Source organism: Phyllobates terribilis, unplaced genomic scaffold (genome assembly GCF_046119375.1).
Source record: "Phyllobates terribilis strain yellow unplaced genomic scaffold, ASM4611937v1 Scaffold_8__6_contigs__length_399053987, whole genome shotgun sequence".
Classification (NCBI taxonomy): domain Eukaryota; kingdom Metazoa; phylum Chordata; class Amphibia; order Anura; family Dendrobatidae; genus Phyllobates; species Phyllobates terribilis.
The window spans coordinates 30,776,845-30,798,986 of NW_027362768.1; the positions used below are offsets into that span (position 1 = coordinate 30,776,845).

The 22,142-nt window shown below is 45.0% G+C and overlaps 1 protein-coding gene across 3 annotated transcripts in view; it reads right to left on the reverse strand.

Annotated features, from left to right (window-relative positions):
- Window positions 1–22,142, reverse strand: part of LOC141156680 (complement factor H-related protein 1-like) — a 494,422-nt gene that overhangs the window by 43,951 nt on the left and 428,329 nt on the right. For all 3 annotated transcript variants that reach the window (XM_073642923.1, XM_073642922.1, XM_073642920.1), the window contains one exon: window positions 13,908–14,148. In XM_073642923.1, the coding sequence (XP_073499024.1) occupies window positions 13,910–14,148 (239 nt within the window). In that variant the 3' untranslated portion in view covers window positions 13,908–13,909. The remainder of the gene's footprint in view (window positions 1–13,907; window positions 14,149–22,142) is intronic.

Consider the following 22,142-nt stretch of genomic DNA (forward strand, 5'->3'; position numbering starts at 1 on the left):
AATAATGGGAATAATGTTTTTAATATGCTGTACTGCATGGCTCTTGTAAGGGGCATTGCAAGTTCCTCTGTCCTAATTTTTGGCAGCTTTTGCTTGGAAGGCATAGGCAAAGACTATGGGAGACCCACTGCCCAATAATGGGAATAATGTTTTTAATATGCTGTGCTGCATGGCTCTTGGAAGGGGCATTGCAAGTTCCTCCGTCCTAATTTTTGGCAGCTTTTGTTTGGAAGGCATAGGCAAAGACTATGGGAGACCCACTCCCCAATAATGGGAATAATGTTTTTAATATGCTGTACTGCATGGCTCTTGTAAGGGGCATTAAAATCGTCTTGTTAAGTTACTGTGACCTCCACTTCTCTACCAAGGGTCATTGATATTGTCTTTTTATTACACTCGGACCTCCACGTTTCTTCCAAGGGGCATTGATCTTGTCTTTTTATTCCACTGTGACTTCCACGTCTCTTCCAAGGGGCATTAAAAACGTCTTGTTAAACTACTGTGACCTCCTCTTCTCTTCCAAGTTTCATTGATACTGTCTTTTTATTCCACTGGGACCTCCACCACTCTTCCAATGGGCATTGATATTGTCTCTTTATTCCACTGCGACCTCCACCACTCTTCCAAGGGGCATTTATATTGTCTTTTTATTCCATTGCGACCTCAACCACTCTTCCAAGGGGCATTGATATTGTCTTTTTATTACACTGCGACCTCCACCACTCTTCCAAGGGGCATTGATATTGTCTTTTTATTCCACTGGGACCTCCACGTCTCTTCCAAGGGGCATTAAAACTGTCTTGTTAAGCTACTGTGGCCTCCACGTCTCTTCCAAGGGGCATTAAAACCATCTTGTTAAACCACTCTGAACTCCACAGCTCTTCCAAGGGGCATTGAAATGTCGTTTTTAATTACCTCTAACCTCCACGACTCTTCCAATGGGCATTGCATTTCCTCCTAATTTTAGTCAGCTTTTGCTTTTCAATGCATAGGCGAACACTAAGGGAGACCCAATCTTCAATAATGGGTAGAAGGATTTTAGTACGCTGTAATCCACGTCTGTTTCAAGGGGCATTGCAGTTCCTCATAATTTTTGGAAAGCCTTCCATTCACTGCTTAGGCCAACAGTGTACAGGAGACCCAGTTGTTATAAATGGAAAAAATGGTTTAGTTAAGGCCCTCTGACCTCCATGTCACTTCCAAGGGGCATTGGACTGCCTCGAAATTTTTGGTAGGCATTGCACTCACTGTATGCCCTATAACTGTGTAGCCAAACCGCTCCTTTTTGTATAGAAACATATCCTGTAACATGTGTGGTTGACTGGCCTGATATTGATGTGAATGGTCCCTGTTCCTCCTGCTCTTTCTCCTTTGCCACCACCTCATCCATCATTCATCACCTGAAGCTTTGTTTTAACGGGAGTCATAGAACTGGGATAGTAGCAGGAAAACATCCAGCAATCCTCGGAGGAAGTAGGATATGCGCCAAAACGCTGACCATCTCAGGCCTAGCCGCTACTACATACATGTGACGCGCCCCCTGGGCCTGTGCTGTGCAGGGGATACCCGGAGCCGGGCCTTCTGTAAGATGCTGGGGGTTGTAGTCTCCATGTTGCGGCGACCCGGTCCGTGCCCAGGGCGGTCAAACCAATGGCAGTCTAATGGTATTGTAATTGTCCGACTACGCCACCCGTGGATTGCGGTCAGTGGGGACCGCCGCTGCACTGCAGACCGCTGAGGCTGATGAAGTTTGAGCAGCCGAGTATGGAATAACTCCCCACGAGAGAAGTATTGCCTCAGGGCAGCTAGTGTGGATGCTGGGAGTGATGGTGTGAGCGTCCCAGTACTGATGGTGCTGGTGCGGCGATGAAACACAGAGACTTGTGGTGCAGTTTCCAATGCTTTACTCACAGTTTTCATCCAGGTCACTTGTGCACATGAAGGACCGCCTGAGCCGTGCTGCGTTCACCAGGCAAGGGACTCGACCAACTCCCAGGCAATTCCAGAGCGTGGCACAGGGCTCCCTTCTCTTCCTTTCTCTGGCCGTCCCCACCAGTGACCCACCTTTGTCCAGCTCCCTCGAGCCTTCTGTTGGCGAAACCTATCTCCGGTTTCCCTGACCCTATGCGGTATGCTTTCCTGGTGGATGTAGTGGGGGGGTCGCACCAAGATGTGGTGACGACCTCCGGTCTTTGGCTGAGGAATTTGTTGCCTCCACCAATTTGGGTTCCGGTACCCTGTTCTGCCAACCCTTCACCCTGTATCTCCTGGGCATATGGAGTTCCTTCTGTCCTCGTGTCTCTGGGCCTTTCTCTGTGTTCCTTGCTTCCTTTCTCCTCTGTTCCAGTTCCTTTCTTACTTTCCTTTCCGTTCCTTCTCCTCTCTCTTTCTGCTGTTTCTGGCCTCCACTCCAGGCCTGCCTCTGGAGCTGGGCCCAGACTGAGCAACAGCTCCCTGTCAGCCCGCTCTGGCTGAACTCCTCTCTGAACTGGCTCAACTGACTGACTGTCCTAAGATGGTGCCCACCTTATATACCTCCTTCTAACACCCGAGCCCAGGTGACTAGCAACCAATGGGCTCCTACCTATGCCCAGAAACCCACCCCTATCTGCTCCTACACTACTGGGTATTCCACCCCCTGCCCCACTCCAGCCAGGGACAGATGCTGTTGTGCCTGCACTTCTGTCTAGTGGGAGCACCGTTGACCTGTCCCTCGGAAATGGGGTGTGTGTGGTGCATGCAGCTAAACGAGTCCTGGTCCACACTCCATCCTTACCCGGGAGTGGAATATCACACCTCTGGTTTGAGGTGCAATACCCCTGTAGCAGCCGAGCCCTCGGGATGCTACACATGTGCTTGCATTCCAAGGAACAGAAAGCTAAGGATATGGATGGCCTCATGATGATGAATAAATTTACTCGTTGTGTAGGAGGCCGACCACTGCTGCTGTCTGCCTTCTGAACTTTGTGTTGAAGCCTGATTGACCCAGGACTCGCAATCCTCTATGTCTGGAGGACGTGTTGCATCCCAGTGTCCAACTGTGTCCCGGCTTCCACAATATTAACCCAGTGTGAAGGCGTCAGTGAGATGGAACATCCCTGGCCACATTCACTTGTCCACGTGTTTGTGGTTAGGCTGTCCTTCCCACTAAATGCACTGGAAAGGGCACAGATAATGTTTTGGTATGCACGCATGTGCATAAGGCACACCGGGACAAATAGGGGAGGCTGGGGACCGTTTATGGACACCCGGCCGCCCCCAGGCTGCTGGGGACCGTGTGTGGGCACCCGGCCCGGGGCGGATAGGGACCGAGTATGGACACCTGGCAATCCCCTGGCAGCTGGGGACCAAGCGTGGACACCCGGCCGCCGGGCGGCTGGGGACTGAGTATGGATACCAGGCCGCCGACGCATCCATGACGTGGTGGCCAGATTCCGCCGCCACATGCCTAAAAGGCCCAATTTCAAGTGCAAGCAAGCATTATCGTATTGCAGCCTGGGGTTGGGTGGGTGGCAGGCTGCATACTTGCTCTTGCATTGCAAGGAATGGGGGAGGTACAATTGAACACTGCCCTGGGACAAGGACTTGAACGGGGATAGTTGCAAGTCTGCAAAGACAGGTGCAGGGAGGGAGGTATCTTCGCATGGGCCATCAACAGGGGGTTGGCGTGCACACACTACAGCGGAATAGGTTGTCCTTCCCACTAAATGCACTGGAGAGGGCACAGTTAATGTTTTGGTATGCGCGCTTGTGTATAAGGCGCACTGGACAAATCGGGGCAGCTGGGGACCGAGTATGGACACCCGGCCGCCCCCTGGTGGCTGGGGACCGAGTGTGGACACCCGGCCGCCGGGCGGCTGGGGACTGAGTATGGATACAAGGCCGCCGACCCAGCCATTACATGGTGGCCGGCGTCTGCCTCCATGAGCCTAAAAGGCCTCATTTCAAGTGCAAGCAAGCTAGCAGTATGGCATTGCAGCCTGGGGGTGGGTGGGTGGCAGGCTGCACACTTACGCTTGCATTCCAAGAAAACAAAGCAGATACTAACTTCTATCATCATCATGCTCCTCACCTTGGCACTCTCAACTCCCCTAATGGAGAAGCCAGGGCCCACCGGAGGAGTCTCTGATTGTCTGGTGGGCTCGTCCAATGCTGCCCTAAAGCAGGCCAGGCTAAGAAAAGTGTGGGGAAGGTTCCCGGGACAAATAGTGGCGACTGGGGACAGAGTATGGAGACCTCGCCGCCAACGCAGCCATGAGGTAATGGCCAGCTTTGGCCACCTTCAAACTAAAAGGCCCCATTTCAAGTGCAAGCTAGCAGTATAGTATTGCAGCCTGTGGGTGGGTGGGTTTCTGCATATTTGCACTTGCATTGCAAGGAATGGGGGAGGTACAATTGAACACTGCCCTGGGACAAGGACTTGCACGGGGATAGTTGCAAGTCTGCATCTTCTGATGCGGCAAGGATCACTTTTGATGGGCACACTTTTAGGCAGTGACCTGGGTGTCAGAGATGCTTCCATGGGTCTTCCCCATGCTGTTCCCATGTCTTTTCAGCAATGTATGCATGTGTCACACAGCACATGGCCAGATAAGGTTGTAAAATGTTAAAATGACATTTCCCAGTGAATGCATTTGTCACGGTTGAAAGCAATACAAAAGTGCAAAAATGCATAAAAAATGCTACTTGTGAACATAGCCCAAGGTGTGGAGGAGTATTTTTGTTTTTGGTTATTTATTTACGTTATACACAAGTCTTTACCCTGGAAAGGATGTTCCTTAACATATTTCACAGGAAAACCGTTTCAGTTTAGTTTTTGAACGTTTTATTGTGAGCTCGTAAAAGTGGCTTAATACCTCTGACCACGTTGTTGACAGCAGTGACCTGGGGGTCAGAAATGCTTCCTGGGGCAATCTGCATGCTGTCCCCATGTCATTTGAGCACTGTCACTATCGTTTTGGGCACTTTTTAGGCTTTCTACAGACTGCTGTGGGTGCCGCCACAAAAATGCTCGGGTCTCCCATAGACCAACATTGGGCTCGTTGCTCAGGTCGAGCATCTGAGTATCACGGTGAGCTCGGCCCGAGCTTCGAGCACCCGAGCATTTTAGTGCTCGCTCAACACTAATTCTTACCACTGTCACTTTATGAGGTAATAGCTCTGGAACGCTTCAACGAATCCCACTGATTCTGAGATTGTTTTTTCATGACATCGGTAAAATTTAATCGATATGACTTGCGTTTATTTGTGAAAAAAACAGAAATTTGAGGAAAATTTAGAAAATTTTGCAATTTTCAAACTTTAAATTTTCATGCCCTTAAATCAGAGAGATATGTCACACAAAATAGTTAATAAATAACATTTCCCACATGTCTACTTTACATCAGCACAATTTTGGAACCAAAATTTTTTTTGTTAGGAAGTTATAAGGGTTAAAAGTTGACCAACGATTTCTCATTTTTCCAACAAAATTTACAAAACCATTTTTTTAGGGACCACATCTTATTTGAAGTGACTTTGAGGGGCCTTTATGACAGAAAATACCCCAAGGCGACACCATTATAAAAACTTCACCCCTCAATGTGCTCAAAATCACATTCAAGAAGTTTATTAACCCTTTAGATGCTTCATGGGAATTTTTTGAATATGGAAGAAAACAACGAACATTTAACTTTTTTTCACAAAAATGTTACATTTTACCCCAAGTTTTTTATTTTTACAAAGGTAACAGGAAAAAATGGACTACACAATTGGTAGTGCAATTTCTCTTGAGCACGCTGATACCTCATATGTGAGGGAAAACTACTGTTTGGGCGCACGGCAGGGTTCGGAAGGGAAGGAGTGCCATTTGACTTTTTGAATGTAAAATTTGTTTGAATAATTAGCGGATGTCATGTCGCATTTGGGGAGCCCCTGATGTGCCTAAACAGTGGAAACCCCCCAAGTGGTGAGCACCTTGAACCCCCAGATGCTTCACAGAAGTTTACAATATTGAGCCGTAAAAATAACATTTTCACATTTTTCCCACAAAAATGTTTTTCATCCCCAATTTTGCATTATCATAAGGGTAACAGGAGAAATTACACCATGAAATTTGTTGTGCAATTTCTCCTGAGTACGCCGATACTCCATATGTGGTGGAAAACTACTGCTTTGGCACACGGCAGGGCTTGGAAGAGAAAGGAGCGCTAAGTTGGCTGGGATAGGTTGCAGACACCATGTCACATTTGAAGAGTCACTGACATGCCGAAACAGGAGAAACCCTCACAAGTGACCCCATTTTGTAAACTACACCTCTCAAGGAAGGGAAGTAGGGAGTATTTTTTAATTTTTACATTTACCCCATTGGGTAGTGAAGAAAAAATTATTATATTTTTACCACAAAAAAAATTGTTTTAGCCTCAAATTTTAAAATTTCACATAGGGCAGAAGGTAAAATTGGTGTCGAAATGTGTCACACAATTTCTTCTAAATGTGGCCATACCCCATATGTGTCTGTACAATACCGCTTAGCCATAGGGCGAGACCCGGGAGGAACAGAGCACTATTTGACTCCTGGAGAACAAATTATTGTAGAATAGTTTGCGGACTCCATATACACAGCTCCTAAGTGCTAGAAGAGCAGAATCCCCCCTCAAGTGACCCCATTTTGGAAATTATACCCCTTTGGGAATTTACCTGCAGGTGTAGTGACGATTTTGACTCCATGGGTCTTTTCCAGAAACAAGCAGCAGTGGATGCTGCTAAGTGAAAATTTCAAACTGCCGTTGAAGTGACCAGTACGCTGTAGTGACCAGTACATTGTGCCCAGCTCATGCTTCTGGAGACATGCATCTGTAAATTAGGCAAGCTCTCATCGCTATAGGAATGCCAAACATGTGGACCCTAAATGTAGTTTAGGCACATTGTGGGGCTCAGAAGGTAGGGAGGCATTTGGATTTGGGAGCACAACATTTTCTGAATTTCTTTTGGGGGGCAAGGGCCATTTCGCTTTTCCGGAGTCTTTGTGCTACCAGTAACTTGGAAGTCCCTTATATTTTTAACAGATGATGGATCTGAGTGGGGACTTGCTTTTTTTGAGGACTGAGTTGAAGTTTTTATTGGGAACATTTTACATAACGTTTATCCGGCACTCTAGGCTGACATCGGGGTTTCCATCTAAATCTCCAATTGATGTAATTCAGATGAAACTCCGCAGGATCCATTCACTATAATGAGGCAGCAGAGTTACTCTGGACTCCGTCTGGCCTCTGTTTAACGGTGTACTTTTTTTCAGAAGTGCACAAAACTGTGGCCAACCACACTTTTATGCACGCCTAAAAAAATTGACACCGTGGGATCACAGGCCAGACGGCATCCACAGTGCCTCCATCTGCCTCATTACAGGGAATCTTCGCGAGGGGTTCTGTCTGAATCACGTATTTCAGAGATTTACACGGAAACTCCGGTGTAAGTGCTCAGCGCATTGCACAGGATAAATGTGAGCAGAGCCTTACTGCGATCTTTGGGAGACAAAATAAACAAATCAGCAGTAGGTTAAGAATTGGTTTTATATATTTTTTACGCCGTTCCTCGTGCGGTATAAGTGATTAGACGACTTTATTCTTAGGGTCGGTGCGATTACAGAGATACCAGATTTATATCAGGTTTTTATGATTGACAGCTGTCACACAGTAAAAGATGCTTTTTTTTGCAAAATCTAATTTTTGGATTGCCATGTCTTGAGATCTATAATTTTTCCATATTTCGGCCGACAGAGTCATGTAAGGGCTTGTTTTTTGCGGGGCGAATTGACGTTTTTATTGGACACATTTTTGGATACGTGACATTTTTTGATCACTTTCTATTCTGTTTTTTGGGAGGTAAAATGAACAAAAATCAGCAATTAAGGATTTGTTTTTTGAGGTTTTTTTTTATGCCGTTCTGGGTGTGGTGAAAGTGATAAAGCAGCTTTATTTTTCGGGTCGGTATGCTTACAGCGATACTACACTTATATAGTTTTTTTATGTTTTGGCGCTTTTACACAATAAAACTATTTTATAGAAAAAATATTTTTTTTTGCATCGCTTTATTCTGAGAGCTATAAATTTTTTATTTTTCGGCTGATGGAGCTGTATGGTGGGACAAGATGACATTTTCAGCTGTACCATTTTTATTTCCATTTGGCTTTTTGATCGCATTTTATTCCACTTTTTGTTTGGCGATATGATGAAAAAGCATAGTTTTTTGCTTGGTTTTTTATTTTTATTTTTTATGGTGTGCACAGAAGGGGTTAATTAGTGTGACAGTTTTATAGATCGGGTTGTTCCAGACGCAGCGATACCAAATATGTGTACTTTTTTGTTTTTGCATAAATATACAGATTTATTGGTTTAATATATATATATTTTTTTTTATTTTGTGATTTTTTTTTAACAGTTTGAAAACATTTTTACTTAGTCCCTGTATGTGACTTCAATTTTTATTTTTCTAATCACTGTTCTCATGCAATGCAATAGACATGTATTGCATTGCATGAGAGCTGACAGTTTTACACTGTCAGTATCTCCTGCTAGACTTCAGCTGCTGGCTGAGCCTAGCAGGACACCGTGCATGGCAGACCCGGAGGTGGTCATGTGACCTCCGGCTGCCATGACTATGCCAGGTCCTGTCAGGCATCACGAGAGCCGTCGGAAAGGTAAGTAGACGACCCCTCTCCTCTCACTATCTTCTAAATGGCACGATCGCTATGGATCGTGGCATCTAGAAGATAGCAAAGGGTTAACATCATTGGGACCTGATCCAATCAGGTCCCGATGATGTCCCCTGTCAAAGCTACTGCTCTGCACCGCACCCGCAGTGCTTGCAGGACCCTGGGGCTCCTGAGCGCTGCGGGACCACCGACCGTTTATAAACATCGGCGCTGCACAGAGCCCAGGCAGCGCCGCCGTTTATATATAGTGGGCGGTCGGGAAGCGGTTAAGAATCTGTATGGACTATCAGCAGCTGAATGCCTGCACCGTACGAGACTCATACCTTCTGCCGAGGATAGGAGAATCCTTGTCTGCCTTGTGAATGGCCAAATACTTCTCTTATCTTGATCTGGTCAGTGGATATTGTCAAGCCCCTATGATTGCGAAGGATAGACCAAAAACTGCTTTCATCCTTTCTATGGGATTATTTGAATCCAATCAGATTCCGTTCACGTTAGCTAATGCATGAGGAACATTTCAACCCCTGATGAAAAGATACCTTGGGGACCTAAACTTCTAAGCAACCCTAATATATTTTGATGACATCCTCATCTACTTAGCCACCTTCAAGGAACATCTCATTAGATTGGGGCAGGTTTCGGAATGGCTTCAGAGGCATGGACTGAAAATAAAACCCCAAAAGTGTCACCTGTTTCAGAGGGTAATTGAGTATCTGGGACACACAGTCTCTAGCGCAGGAGTCTATTCCACTATGAAATACATAGCTTCTGTAAAGAAATGGCCTCAACCACGCACAACACCCACAACACAGAGAGCTGAGAGCATTCCTTTGACTGTGCGGGTACTATTGTATATCAGAGGTTTATCAAGAACTTTCTCAAGACTAAGGCACCCTTACATGAGTTACTAAGGAGAACAGCAGGAGGAACCAATGGGGCCCAAGGCAAGAAGATACTTACTAGTCACTGAAACTGGCACTGACCGATGCCCCCATCCTGGCGCATACTGACTTCTCCCAACCCTTTGTGTTGTACACTGATAACAGCCTTTGTGGTCTGGGGGCAGTGTTGGCTCAGGTTCAAGAAGGGTGTGAACAGATGATCGCGTACGCCAGTACCTCACTGAAGAACTCAGAGAAGAACCCCGATAACTACAACTCTCTTGAGTTGCTGGTGCTGGGGTTGGCCATGATCCAAAAGTTTGCAAAGCACATGTCAGGATCGGAAGTACAAATACGAACCGATAAGAATCTACTCCCCCACCTGGAGAATGCAAAGCTGGGTGCGCTGGAGCAGAAGTGGGTTGCAAGAATATCTAAGTACCGGTACAAGATCTCCTATCAGTCAAAGGCTGAGAATATGCATGCAGATGAGCTGTCCAGCGTCACTCAGGAATGTCCAAAGGGTGATGCAGTCGAATAACTGGAGGGTGACGAGACCCCAGACTTCAAGCACTTTGCGACAGCTGTTGTAGTAGCCACTCAAGAATCAGGGGAGAAGCCCCAACCCACTTGGTTCCTAGGATGCCCAAGGGACCAGTGGGTGAAGTTACAACAGTCTGATCCTGAGTTAGCAGTGCTGCCAAAGTGGGTTTCCCTGAGTCAGAAACCCAACAGGAAGGCAAGAAAAGCTTTTTCCTCCAGTGCCCTACAAATCCTGGGACAATAGAAGAGACTCTGCATGAGGAATTGCTTATTGTATCGAAGAATCCAGCTACCTCAAGAATTCGGTGTCACATGGCAAGTAGTTGTGCCTGAAAAAATGACGCTAAACTATGCAAATAGAAGCCCATGAGAGAGACTCCCACTTTGGAAAAGAGAGAACCTTCCGGTCATTGAAGCGGCTGGTGTATGGACCTCAACTACACAGAGTGGTGGAAGAAATTTGCTGGAGGTGTCAGCAGTGTAAACTGACCAAACCCCTGGAACAAAGAGCCTCCATTCAAGAGATCCGAACTTTTGTGCCACTGGAAGTATTGATAGTCGACTACCTGATGATTGGGTCATCCCATAATGGCTACAAATAATGCCTGGTAATGACTGATCCCTTCACGAAGTAGTGACTCCAACTAAAGAACAGAAAACGGAGGCGATGGCCAGAGCTATATGTTTATGTGATTTGATTCACATGTACGGGTGCCCGGAGAGAATACACTAAGATCAGGGAACCTGTTTTCAAGGCAAGGTGATGGAAGAATCACATCAACTCTACCGCATTGATAAGTCCTGGACAACACCATATGATCCACAAGGGAATGGGGTCTGCGACGGCTTTAATAAAACGTTGCTGCAAATGTTGCGAACCTTGGAAGAAGATAGGAAGCTAAGGTGGCCCGAATTCATCTCAGAGTTGGTTGGTGTGGGTGTACAACAACTGGCTCCATGACACCACTGGGTACACGCAATGTATGTTACTGTTAGGTCTGAATAGGTGAGAAATCAAATTGAATTGAAGCTGGATCCTGAAGACGACTACGCGAGGTGTAGTCCAAGCACCTGGGTCCATGAGTACAGACATCGGCTCTAAACAATGAAATGACTGGTGGAGCAGAAATTTCGAGATCTGGACAGTCTGAATGCTACCCCAGTACAGGAAGAACTGCTCCAGCTGGGAGATCAGGTGCTAGTACGAGCCAAGCAACCTAAGAGCAAACTGAATTATTGCTGGGAGGCAGTGCCACACCGAGTGATGATGAGAGTCCACCTCGATAACCCGGTGTACTAGGTCAGACTTGAAGGAGAACAAAGGACCCCTGGCTGGATGCTGCACTGGAATATGCTCCACCCTTGTCTCTCAAAAATGGAGGAGACTCAAAAGACTAAGTTCTCGAAAGAACAGCATGGTGGCACCCGCTGAACCGCAGTAAGTGATGGCATCACCCCCAGTAGAGCCAGAAAGTGGGTGAACCTCCATATGATGGCCCAAAGTTCCAAGGGCTCATGAAGCCCCATTGTAGGAAGAGCCACAGAGGACCAAACGTGCCTAGCTATTAACGACTTGAGGCATAGCGGGAAGTACCGGTGACCCCCAATAGTGCCTGTACAATAAGAGGGAATATTTGAAAGACTTACTGTAGTGACGGGTTTACCGCTGTGAGTGCCGCCCATGCAAGTTAAAGCAGAGGGACATCATAGTGCCTTTCATACAGAGAGATAGCTAGATAGAATAGAGCATAAGATATTGAACTGTTAAACTGTTTTTATTGCATTTATTGACAATTTTTGTTGCCTTGATACCCTGTACCCGAACAACTGACTGTTTCTATTATTAACACTTTCACTTCTGTGTTAGTAAAATAAATAGCTTAGTTGGCTACTTCCGACTTGCCTTAATCTGTGTTTTGCATCCTAGTAACCTGTTCACATGAGGCATAGGGCACAACATTTTGTTTGTAGTGGGTGTAGCTGAAATACCTGAATTCAATATATAGAATGGATGTCCACATACTGTTCACTAAATTGCATATGTGATGCTGATCTCACAGAGTAGAACAATTAAAATGTATTTACAGTCATATGAAAAAGTTTGGGCACCCCTATTAATCTTAAGCTTAATGTTTTATAAAAATTGGTGTTTTTGCAACAGCTATTTCAGTTTGATATATGTAATAACTGTTGGACACAGTAATGTTTCTGCCTTGAAATGAGGTTTATTGTACTAACAGAAAATGTGCAATCTGCATTCAAACAAAATTTGAAAGGTGCATAAGTATGGGCACCCTTATCATTTTCTTGTTTTAAATACTCCTACCTACTTTTTACTGACTTACTAAAGCACTTTTTTTGGTTTTGTAACCTCATGGAGCTTTGAACTTTATAGCCAGGTGTATGCAATCATGAGAAAAGCTACTTAAAGTGGCCACTTGCAAGTTGTTCTCCTGTTTGAATCTCCTCTGAAGAGTGGCATCATGTGCTCCTCAAAACAACTGTCAAATGATCTGAAAACAAAGATTATTCAACATAGTTGTTCAGGGGAAGCATACAAAAAGCTGTCTCAGAGATTTAACCTGTCAGTTTCCACTGTGAGGAACATAGTAAGGAAATGGAAGAACACAGGGACAGTTCTTGTTAAGGCCAGAAGTGGCAGGCCAAGAAAAACATCAGAAAGGCAGAGAAGAAGAATGGTGAGATCAGTCAAGGACAATCCTCAGACCACCTCCAGAGAGCTGCAGCATCAACTTGCTGCAGATGGTGTCACTGTGCATCGGTCAACTATACAAGGCACTTTGCACAAGGAGAAGCTGTATGGGAGAGTGATGCGAAAGAAGCCGTTTCTGCAAGCACGCCACAAACAGAGTTGGCTGAGGTATGCAAAAGCACATTTGGAGAAGCCAATTTCTTTTTGGAAGAAGGTCCTGTGGACTGATGAAATCAAGATTGAGTTATTTGGTCATACAAAAAGGCGTTATGCATGGTGGCAAAAAAACACAGCATTCCAAGAAAAACACTTGCTACCCACAGTAAAATTTGGTGGAGGTTCCATCATGCTTTGGGGCTGTGTGGTCAATGCTGGCACTGGGAATCTTGTTAAAGTTGAGGGACGCATGGATTCCACTCAGTATCAGCAGATTCTTGACAATAGTGTTCAAGAATCAGTGATAAATATGAAGTTACAAAGTGGATGGATCTTTCAGCAAGACAATGATCCAAAACACCGCTCCAAATCTACTCAGGCATTCATGCAGAGGAACAATTACAATGTTCTGGAATGGCCATCCCAGTCCCCAGACCTGAATATCATTGAACATCTGTGGGATCATTTGAAGAGGGCTGTCCATGCTCGGCGACCATCAAACTTAACTGAACTGGAATTGTTTTGTAAAGAGGAATGGTCAAAAATACCTTCATCCAGGATCCAGGAACTCATTAAAAGCTACAGGAAGCGACTAGAGGCCGTTATTTTTGCAAAAGGAGGATCTACTAACTATTAATGTCACTTTTCTGGTGAGGTGCCCATACTTATGCACCTGTCAAATTTTGTTTGAATGCAGATTGCACATTTTCTGTTAGTACAATGAACCTCATTTCAAGGCAGAAACATTACTGTATCCAACAGTTATTACATATATCAAACTGAAATAGCTGTTGCAAAAACACCAATTTTTATAGAACATTAAGCTTAAGATTAATAGGGGTGCCCAAACTTTTTCATATGACTGTATAACATAACTGAATCATGTTACATTGTATTAAGATTGCAATAGGATTGTACTTACACTTATAGGCATCTAGGATATGAAAGTTTTCCTCTGATGCACTTGCTGCTTAACTCCATCTTGTTATATATTGTATAACCAGGGAGACATTCAAACCTAATTGTTTGATTGTGCTTAACATAACATTTCTTGGCATACTTCTCGTTCTCATCACTTCTGATGCAATGATTGATATTTCTAATTTTCCAGATTAACATAATATGATTTTCACGCATGTTTGTCTCGTTTGTAGTACATGGCTCTGAGACAGAAAGGAAATATCAGTTAGAAAAATAAATATATTGGCATTTTTTGTAACAATATTATAGCTAGTCTTTATAAAAAAAAGTTATATATTTCTCTGTATCATTTTCTTACAGTTGTTTCATATTTTTCTTAAAAGGGTTAATAATCTGTTCTAGTAACAGTGATAGCTATGGCTGCTTGGGCCATCTCAAGACACTCTCATAACTATCCAGCAATTCTAACCAGACGAAAGCCTGTATCAGGCCACATGCCACATCAAAGGGTAATTTAACTGCTTGTCATAACCATTCTACAATATATATTGCACGACTTGGCATTTTACTGCACTGTGTATAAGAGGATTATGAGATTAATCATTTGATAGACTAGAAAGTTGCCTAATGGCTCCAAAAGGTGGCTCATAATCGCAATAAGAAAGAACTATCTGCTGGGGAATCATTATCTCATTGCATATTTCAAAAGTAATAAAGCACTTGGATACTCCTCTATTTGTCCTCAGAATTTCTACTGGACTAAATTGTATTCCATTTTACAAGCAAATTTCCAAGATCTGAAATACAGTAATCTACATTTGGTCTGGTATATCCTCTCCTGTTTTATAACATTTCTGGGGATACAGGATGATATATAATTTTTGACACATCATTGTCTCTTTGCTGTACAATTATTAAAATGAATAACAAAAAAAGTTAATTAATCTCTCGGCATGAGGTTGTATTATTTTTTTGCTGGGGGGCACATATAAATTACATATTTTTGATGTATATATCACTATGTACTGGTAGATCGTTAGTCTCTTCTTTGGTTCTTTTGGATTAGAAATTTCTCGATCTATCCATCTATCTATAAAAACAGGAGTAACATCATAAAGGTATGAGTGTAAAACCTTCTTGGCTGGAACCTTTCTCAAGCAGTGATACAGAACAAATGCCATATATTTAAAGCAAAGTGAATGAGAGAAAGATTCTACAATAATGTAAAAATACATGCAAAATACAATTGCAAAATTGATATATAATACATCAGAGGATGACCATGTGCATATATAAGAGGTTATCTATTAATACAGACAACAACATCACATAGTGTACATAAAAAATGCAATAGTGCACATAAAAATGCAATAGTGCTTAATTGTTCAATTAAAACCCAGGTGTAGATAATAGTAATATAATATAGAACAAATGACCCTATACCACATAGGAACATACATAATTCAAAACCGCCATATTCAGCATCTTAATTAGTTTACTGCTAGTGATGAGCAAGCATGCTCGCTACTGCTCGGTACTTGCTCGAGCATCTCACTGCTCGAGATACTCGGAGCTCACCGAGTATTTCCGGGGTTGCTCGGCGGGAGCTCGGGTCCCCTCCCTGCATGTTTGGCGCTCTTTAGAGAGCCAATGAACATGCAGGGATTGTCTGCCACACACTGTAATGCCACAGCCATGTTGATTGTGGCATTACAGTGATTGGCTGGCCGCACAGCGTCATCAGGTCTATATCAGACCTGGCGCCACCGTGATCGTCACAGTCTACTCCGCAATCAGGAAGAGTAGGGAGAGGTGCTGCTGAGCTAGGGACAGATTTACTTGTTTCTTAGTTAGTGTAGGTGTACCAAACTATATTAGAGACACATATCCATCTCAACTAACAGTCCTTCTGAGGACTAATCCAGCTGCATAGATATCAGTGCTAGGCAGGCAGGCAGGCAGTGTATGTGGCACACAGCAGTGCACATGGAAAGAGGGTCCATTCCAGTTCTGTCTGCTGCTGGTGCTTTTACAGATATTTCTAGAAATAGCCCCAGGTATCAGGGGCCAGGTATAATTTTTTTTGGATCTTAATCCTGATTATTTGCTTAAAAAGCAATCCAGAGAACAACTTTCTTCTGCTCCATTTGCTTGTTGGCACTGCAGAATACAGCCAGATCCTTTCCATATAACAGTGCTAAAAATCCATCTATTTAAAACTGTGGTTTGTCCGTGACACGGTTCACATATAAGTGCTCTCAAAATTCTTTCATTTATGGCCTCCATTGAAATTTTGTTGCAGTGTGTTAGAGAAGCTATTGACACCAGTTTGCTGTTAAAAATAGTTACCTACAGGCCAGCTATTTAAAACTGTGGTTTTATGTCACAGGCATCACATATAAGTTCGATCCAAATTCAGCCATTTCTGGCCTCCATTAAAATTTTGTTGCAGAGTGTAAGTGAAGTTATTGACACCAGGTCGCTGTGAAAAATAGTAACCTGCAGGCCAGCTATTTAAAACTGTGGTTTTCCATCACACGTATCACATATCACTGCGGTTCAAATCCAGCCATTTGTAGTGAACGTGGAAAATAATTTCCTCCATTTAAAATGGGCAAAGCACGTGGCAAGGGATGGGGAAGTGGACGTGATGGTATGATGGTGCATGCAGAGGACGAGGTCGTGGGCTAGCTGAAATTGTGCCACAACAAACACCCACATCTTCTCGCTCGACCTTCCTGTCCCAATTAATAGGGGACCGCAGAACACCACTATTGAACACAGAGCAGTATGAAAAGGTTATTGGTTGGATAGCAGATAATGCTTCCAGTCACTTAGCCACCACCACCACCACCCTGTCTTCCACACGGTCAAGTTTCAGTAGCCGTGAGTCTGGACCGCATATTTCTCACCCTGATCCTCCTTCCTCCCACCATGTTGAGTGCCTGGGGACAACTGATCCCACATTTGGACACTCCAAAGAGCTGTTCACTTTTCCATTTATAGATTCGGGCCTCTCGCCGGTCCACTTGAAGCGGGGCAAGAGGAGATCGCATGTAGCAATGCCCAAATATTTGAACAGCTACGGTCACACGAAGGCGAAGGTGGGAAACTGTCACAAGAGGTGGACGATGATAAGACACAATTGCCAGAAACTCAGGAGGAGGACCAGTGTGCGGAACTGAAAGTCGAGGTGGTGGATGATATATTAACTGACCCAACCTTGCAGGGAGACATACAGAGCGGGGACAGCAGCACACAGGGGGAGGGAGGCATAGCACCACAACAGGCAGGAAGAAGCAGTGTGGTGGCCGCAGACAGAAGGCGGGCAACTGTTCCCCGTAACATCAACACGACGGAAGTTGCCAGTACAACTGTTAGGTCTTCCCGAGTCTGCTTGCTTTTTAAAGACTCTGCCGATAACCCCTGAAAGGCCAGCATCAGCAGGGGTAGCAAAACTAGCTGCTTGACCACCACCAGCATGATCAGGCACATGGCAGCAAAGCACCCGATTAAGTGGGCCGAACACCAGGGTCCAGGAACAGGTGGCACCACTGCTTCTTCCGCTGTTGTGTGGGTAAGCCAATCCCCTGTCCATGGTTCATGCGAAGATGACTCCTGTTCTGTACCTGTCGTTGCATACTCTTAACTAGCACCATCAGCAATCACGTCCATGTCCTTATCCCAGCACAGCGTTCAGTTGTCCCTACCCCAGTTTTTGGAACGTAAGCGCAAATACGCAGCCAATGCCTCACAGGCCACACTACTATATTCACACATTTTGCGACTGCTTGTGCTCAAAATGTTGCCTTTTAGGCTCGTGAAGGCGGAAGCATTTACGCAATCTGATGGCGCCGGCCATCCCTCAGTACTCGGTTCCCAGCCGCCACTATTTCTTCCAGTGTGCCATTCCCGCATTACACAAGCACGTGTCCCACAACATTAGCCGTGCCCTTGATAATGCAGTTACTGGGAAAGTCCACCTAACCACGGACACGTGGACAAGTGCATGTGGGCAAGGATGGTGCATCTCGCTGACGGCAGACTTGATTAACATAGTAGAAGCCGGGACCCAGTCGGACCTTGGGATGGAACATGTCATCCCAACGCTGAGGATTGCGGGCCCTGGGTCAATCAGGGTTGCCCCCACATTCTACAGCTCCTGCACCTCCTCCTCTTCAGCATCCATCTCCGAAATTATCACATCAGTTGCAAGCTGGAAGCACTGCAGCACTGCCTCGGCCAAGGGGCAAAAGGCTGTGCTGAAGCTAATATGCTTAGGTGACAAACCGCACAATTCTGAAGTGCTGTGGACAGCTCTGAAAGAGCAAGCAGATCTGTGGCTGACATCATTGAACCTACAGCCAAGCATGGCCGTCTGTGACATAGTAACATATAGTAACATAGTTTGTAAAGCCGAATAAAGACTTGCGTCCATCAAGTTCGACCTGTTAGTTCTGTAATTGCTAAAGTTGATCCAGAGGAGGGCAAAAACCCCAAATGATTTAGCCAATCTTCACCTGAGGAAAAATTCCCTCCCGACTCTGAAACCAGCAGTCAGAATAAATCCCTGTATCAACCTACTATTTTATTTTATTTTTAAGTATATGCTGAAATCTGCCTGGTATCTAGAAATGCATCCAGTCCCCGCTTGAACTGGTGTAGTGAATCCGACATTACCGTCTCCTCACTCAGTGAATTCCATATTCTCACTGCTCTTACCGTAAAGAACCCCTTCCTATGCTGGTGCTGTAACCTTTTCTCTTCCAGTCTTAGTGAGTGCCCTCTTGTTACCGTAATATCTCTCCTTTTGAACAAATCCCGGGCAAGATCTCTATACTGTCCCCTAACATATTTGTACACATTTATTATGTCCCCCCTCAACCTTCTCTTTTCCAGGCTGAATAGTCCTACTTTTGCCAACCTCTCTGGGTATTGCAGTCCCTCCATTCCCTTTATTAATTTTGTTGCCCTCCTTTGTACCTTTTCAAGCTCATTTATATCCTTTCTATATATTGGGGCCCATAACTGAGCACAGTATTCCAAGTGTGGTCTGACCAGTGCTTTGTACAGTGGAAGAACAATGTTCTCATCCTTTGCAGCTATACCTCTTCTGATACATCCCATTACCCTGTTTGCCCTTACAGCAGCGGCCTGACTTTGGGCACTCCAATTTAGTTTGCTATCAATCAAGGTGCCCAAGTCCTTCTCCATCTCTGAATTCCCCAATGATTTCCCATTCAGTGAGTACTGGTGACTTCCATTTTTCCTTCCCATATGTATGACCTTACATTTCTCCTCGTTAAACCTCATTTGCCATTTAATGCTCCACCTACCCAGCTTATCCAAATCCCTCTGTAGGTCTGCACTGTCCTCTTTTGTATTAATTGTTTTACATAACTTTGTGTCATCTGCAAATATTGATATTTTACTATTTATCCCGTTGACTATGTCGTTAATAAAGATATTAAATAACATTGGGCCTAGTACAGACCCCTGTGATACCCCACTAGTGACGCTTACCCAATCTGAGTATATTCCATTTATAACCACCCTCTGCCTTCTATCCTTTAGCCAGTTAGCTACCCACTTGCAGACATTTTCCCCCAGCCCCATCATTCTCATTTTGTATACCAACCTATTATGTGGCACGCTATCGAACGCTTTTGAGAAGTCGAGATACACGACATCCACTGGTTCCCCCTGATCTACTCGAGAGCTAACCTCCTCGTAGAAGTCAATCAGGTTTGTTTGGCAGGAGCGATTCCTCATGAATCCATGTTGGTTCGGGATTAAAAGATTATTAGCATCAAGATGCTCCGTAATTGCCTCTTTAATGAAGCTTTCAAAAATTTTGCCCACAACGGACGTCAGACTCACCGGCCGATAGTTTCCGGCGTCACTTTTCGCTCCCTTTTTGAATATTAGCACTACATTCGCCTGTCGCCAATCAAGTGGTACAGACCCAGTCTCAACAGAGTCCTTAAATATAAGATATAACGGTCTGTCTATCACATTACTTAGTTCCCTTAGTACCCGTGGGCTGGAACCTGGTGGCGGCTCTGAGGCGAGGCGAGCTCACTCATGTACCATGCCTGGCCCATGTGCTTAACCTCGTGGTTCAGTGGTTTCTCAAAATTTACCTGGAGCTGCCGGATCTGCTTGTCAAAGTACGCCGCCTGTGTGCCCATTTTAAAAAGTCACCTACAGCTTCCGCCACCCTTGCCGTGTTTCAGCAGTGTTTGCAGCTTCTGGCTCACTGACTGGTGTGTGATGCCGCCACGCATTGGAACTCTACATTGCAGATGTTGGGAAGGATTTGTGAGCAGAAGAGGGCAGTTGTTGACTACCAGCATCAACAAGGCCGTCGGTATTCAGTTCAGACTCCACACATAAGACCTCAGGAGTGGACATGGATGTCAGACATATGTACCATCCTCCAAAAATTTGAGGACTCCACCAAGATGGTGAGCGGCGATGACACCATAATTAGCGTCACCATCCCTCTTCTCTGTCTTCTGAAACGCTCTCTGCTCACAATCAAAGAGGATGCATTGCAGGCGGAGCACGATGAGATGGAGCAAGGAACCATACAGGGTGATTACACAAAGCCCAGCCTCATCTCATCCCAACGTGGATTGGGTGACAATGAGGAAGAGGAGGAGCTAGTTTCATGCACTATAGACAGTACTACCTGCACAACTGTCATACTGTCTGTTCAGCATGGATGGCCTGAGGACAGAGAGGAGGAGGAGGAGGAGAGCATGGTCAGTCATCTTCTTGGTGAGGACACAGAAGTCTTGCCTCTTAGTCTGGCATGCGTGGCGTGGCGTGGCATGACCCTCGCATTCTCCAAATTTTGGGTGACAGTCATTACTGGTTGGTGACACTTCTAGACCCACGCTACAAGGAGAACTTCATATCTCTTATTCATGAGGAGGACAGGTCTACTAAAATGGGGCAATACCAGAAGGCCCTTGTTGCGGAATTATTAAAAAAATTCCCATCTGAAAACGCTGGCGGCAGAGGTCACAGTTCGTTGGACACCCAAGGAGCGGGTTTTTAGTGCCAGTGGTGGAATTATAACTGATAGGCACATCCGCCTCTCAATTGAAAATGCTGACAGGCTGACTCTTATAAAAATGAACAAGGGCTGAATTGGGCCAGACTTCTCAACACCACCGAATGATAGCAGCGTAACATAAACTCAAATCCAGTGTCTTTTTTGGGAGGTCTATTCCCATGCACCTCTCCACACCTACACATGGGTATACGCTTTCTGATTTTGTCTATTTGCTCTTGTCCTCCTACTTCTCCTCATCCTCCATCACCATATCATTCATCACCATATCTACCATATTACCTCCTCTACATATCTTGCAAGGGACATTGGAGTTCCTCCAAATTTTTGACAGCTTTTGCATTCACTGCATAGGCAAACACTATGGGAGACTCACTTCCTAATAATGGGAACATATGCTCGAGTTTCCCATAGACTTACATTGGGCTCATTGCTCGGGTCGAGCACCCGAGCATTCCAATTTGCTCGACCCGAGCAACGAGCACCCGAGCATTTTAGTGCTCGCCCATCACTATTTACTGCGCATGTCAGAGAATAAAATCAGGTGTATGATGTATTTTCACACATGCGCAGTGACACATGAAATCGTTCGCACCATCTTAGCAAAGGAGTAGAGCGTAAAGCACGTGTCCGCGCCCGCTCATTGGTATTCATACTTGCGCATGCACAGTAACGTATGGAGGCACCTGCACCGTCTTGGAAAGGGATCCAGGGTGTAGTGCGCATGTCTGTGCCCACTTATTGCCATGAAGGAATATACAATGACATCACTGTATGTAAATCAGGTCTACTGCAAAGCAGCACATAAGGAGAGCTACAAAATGCTATCTTACTAGAGGGCAAATCTGCTGGCAACAGCATTATAGCTGTATCCAAAGGGTAAATATATTTTGAAGAAGTCCCAAACTGAAAACAAGATGTATGATAACCAAAAATGACAGAAGACTTTCCATGTGCTGTGGCTGGTATACCTATGAGACAAGGATGTCTAAGGAGAGTGTAACACTAGTGGGTTTGGACCCAGTGTGCCACAGGTTGGGACTACCCTGGAGGACTGTGACTAAGTGTCTATTGAGTCTTCACTAGGGCCTCTGATGGTAAGGATAGGCTGGGCTGCCAGTAGACACCAGTTACCACTCCAGGGCAGTCCCAGGG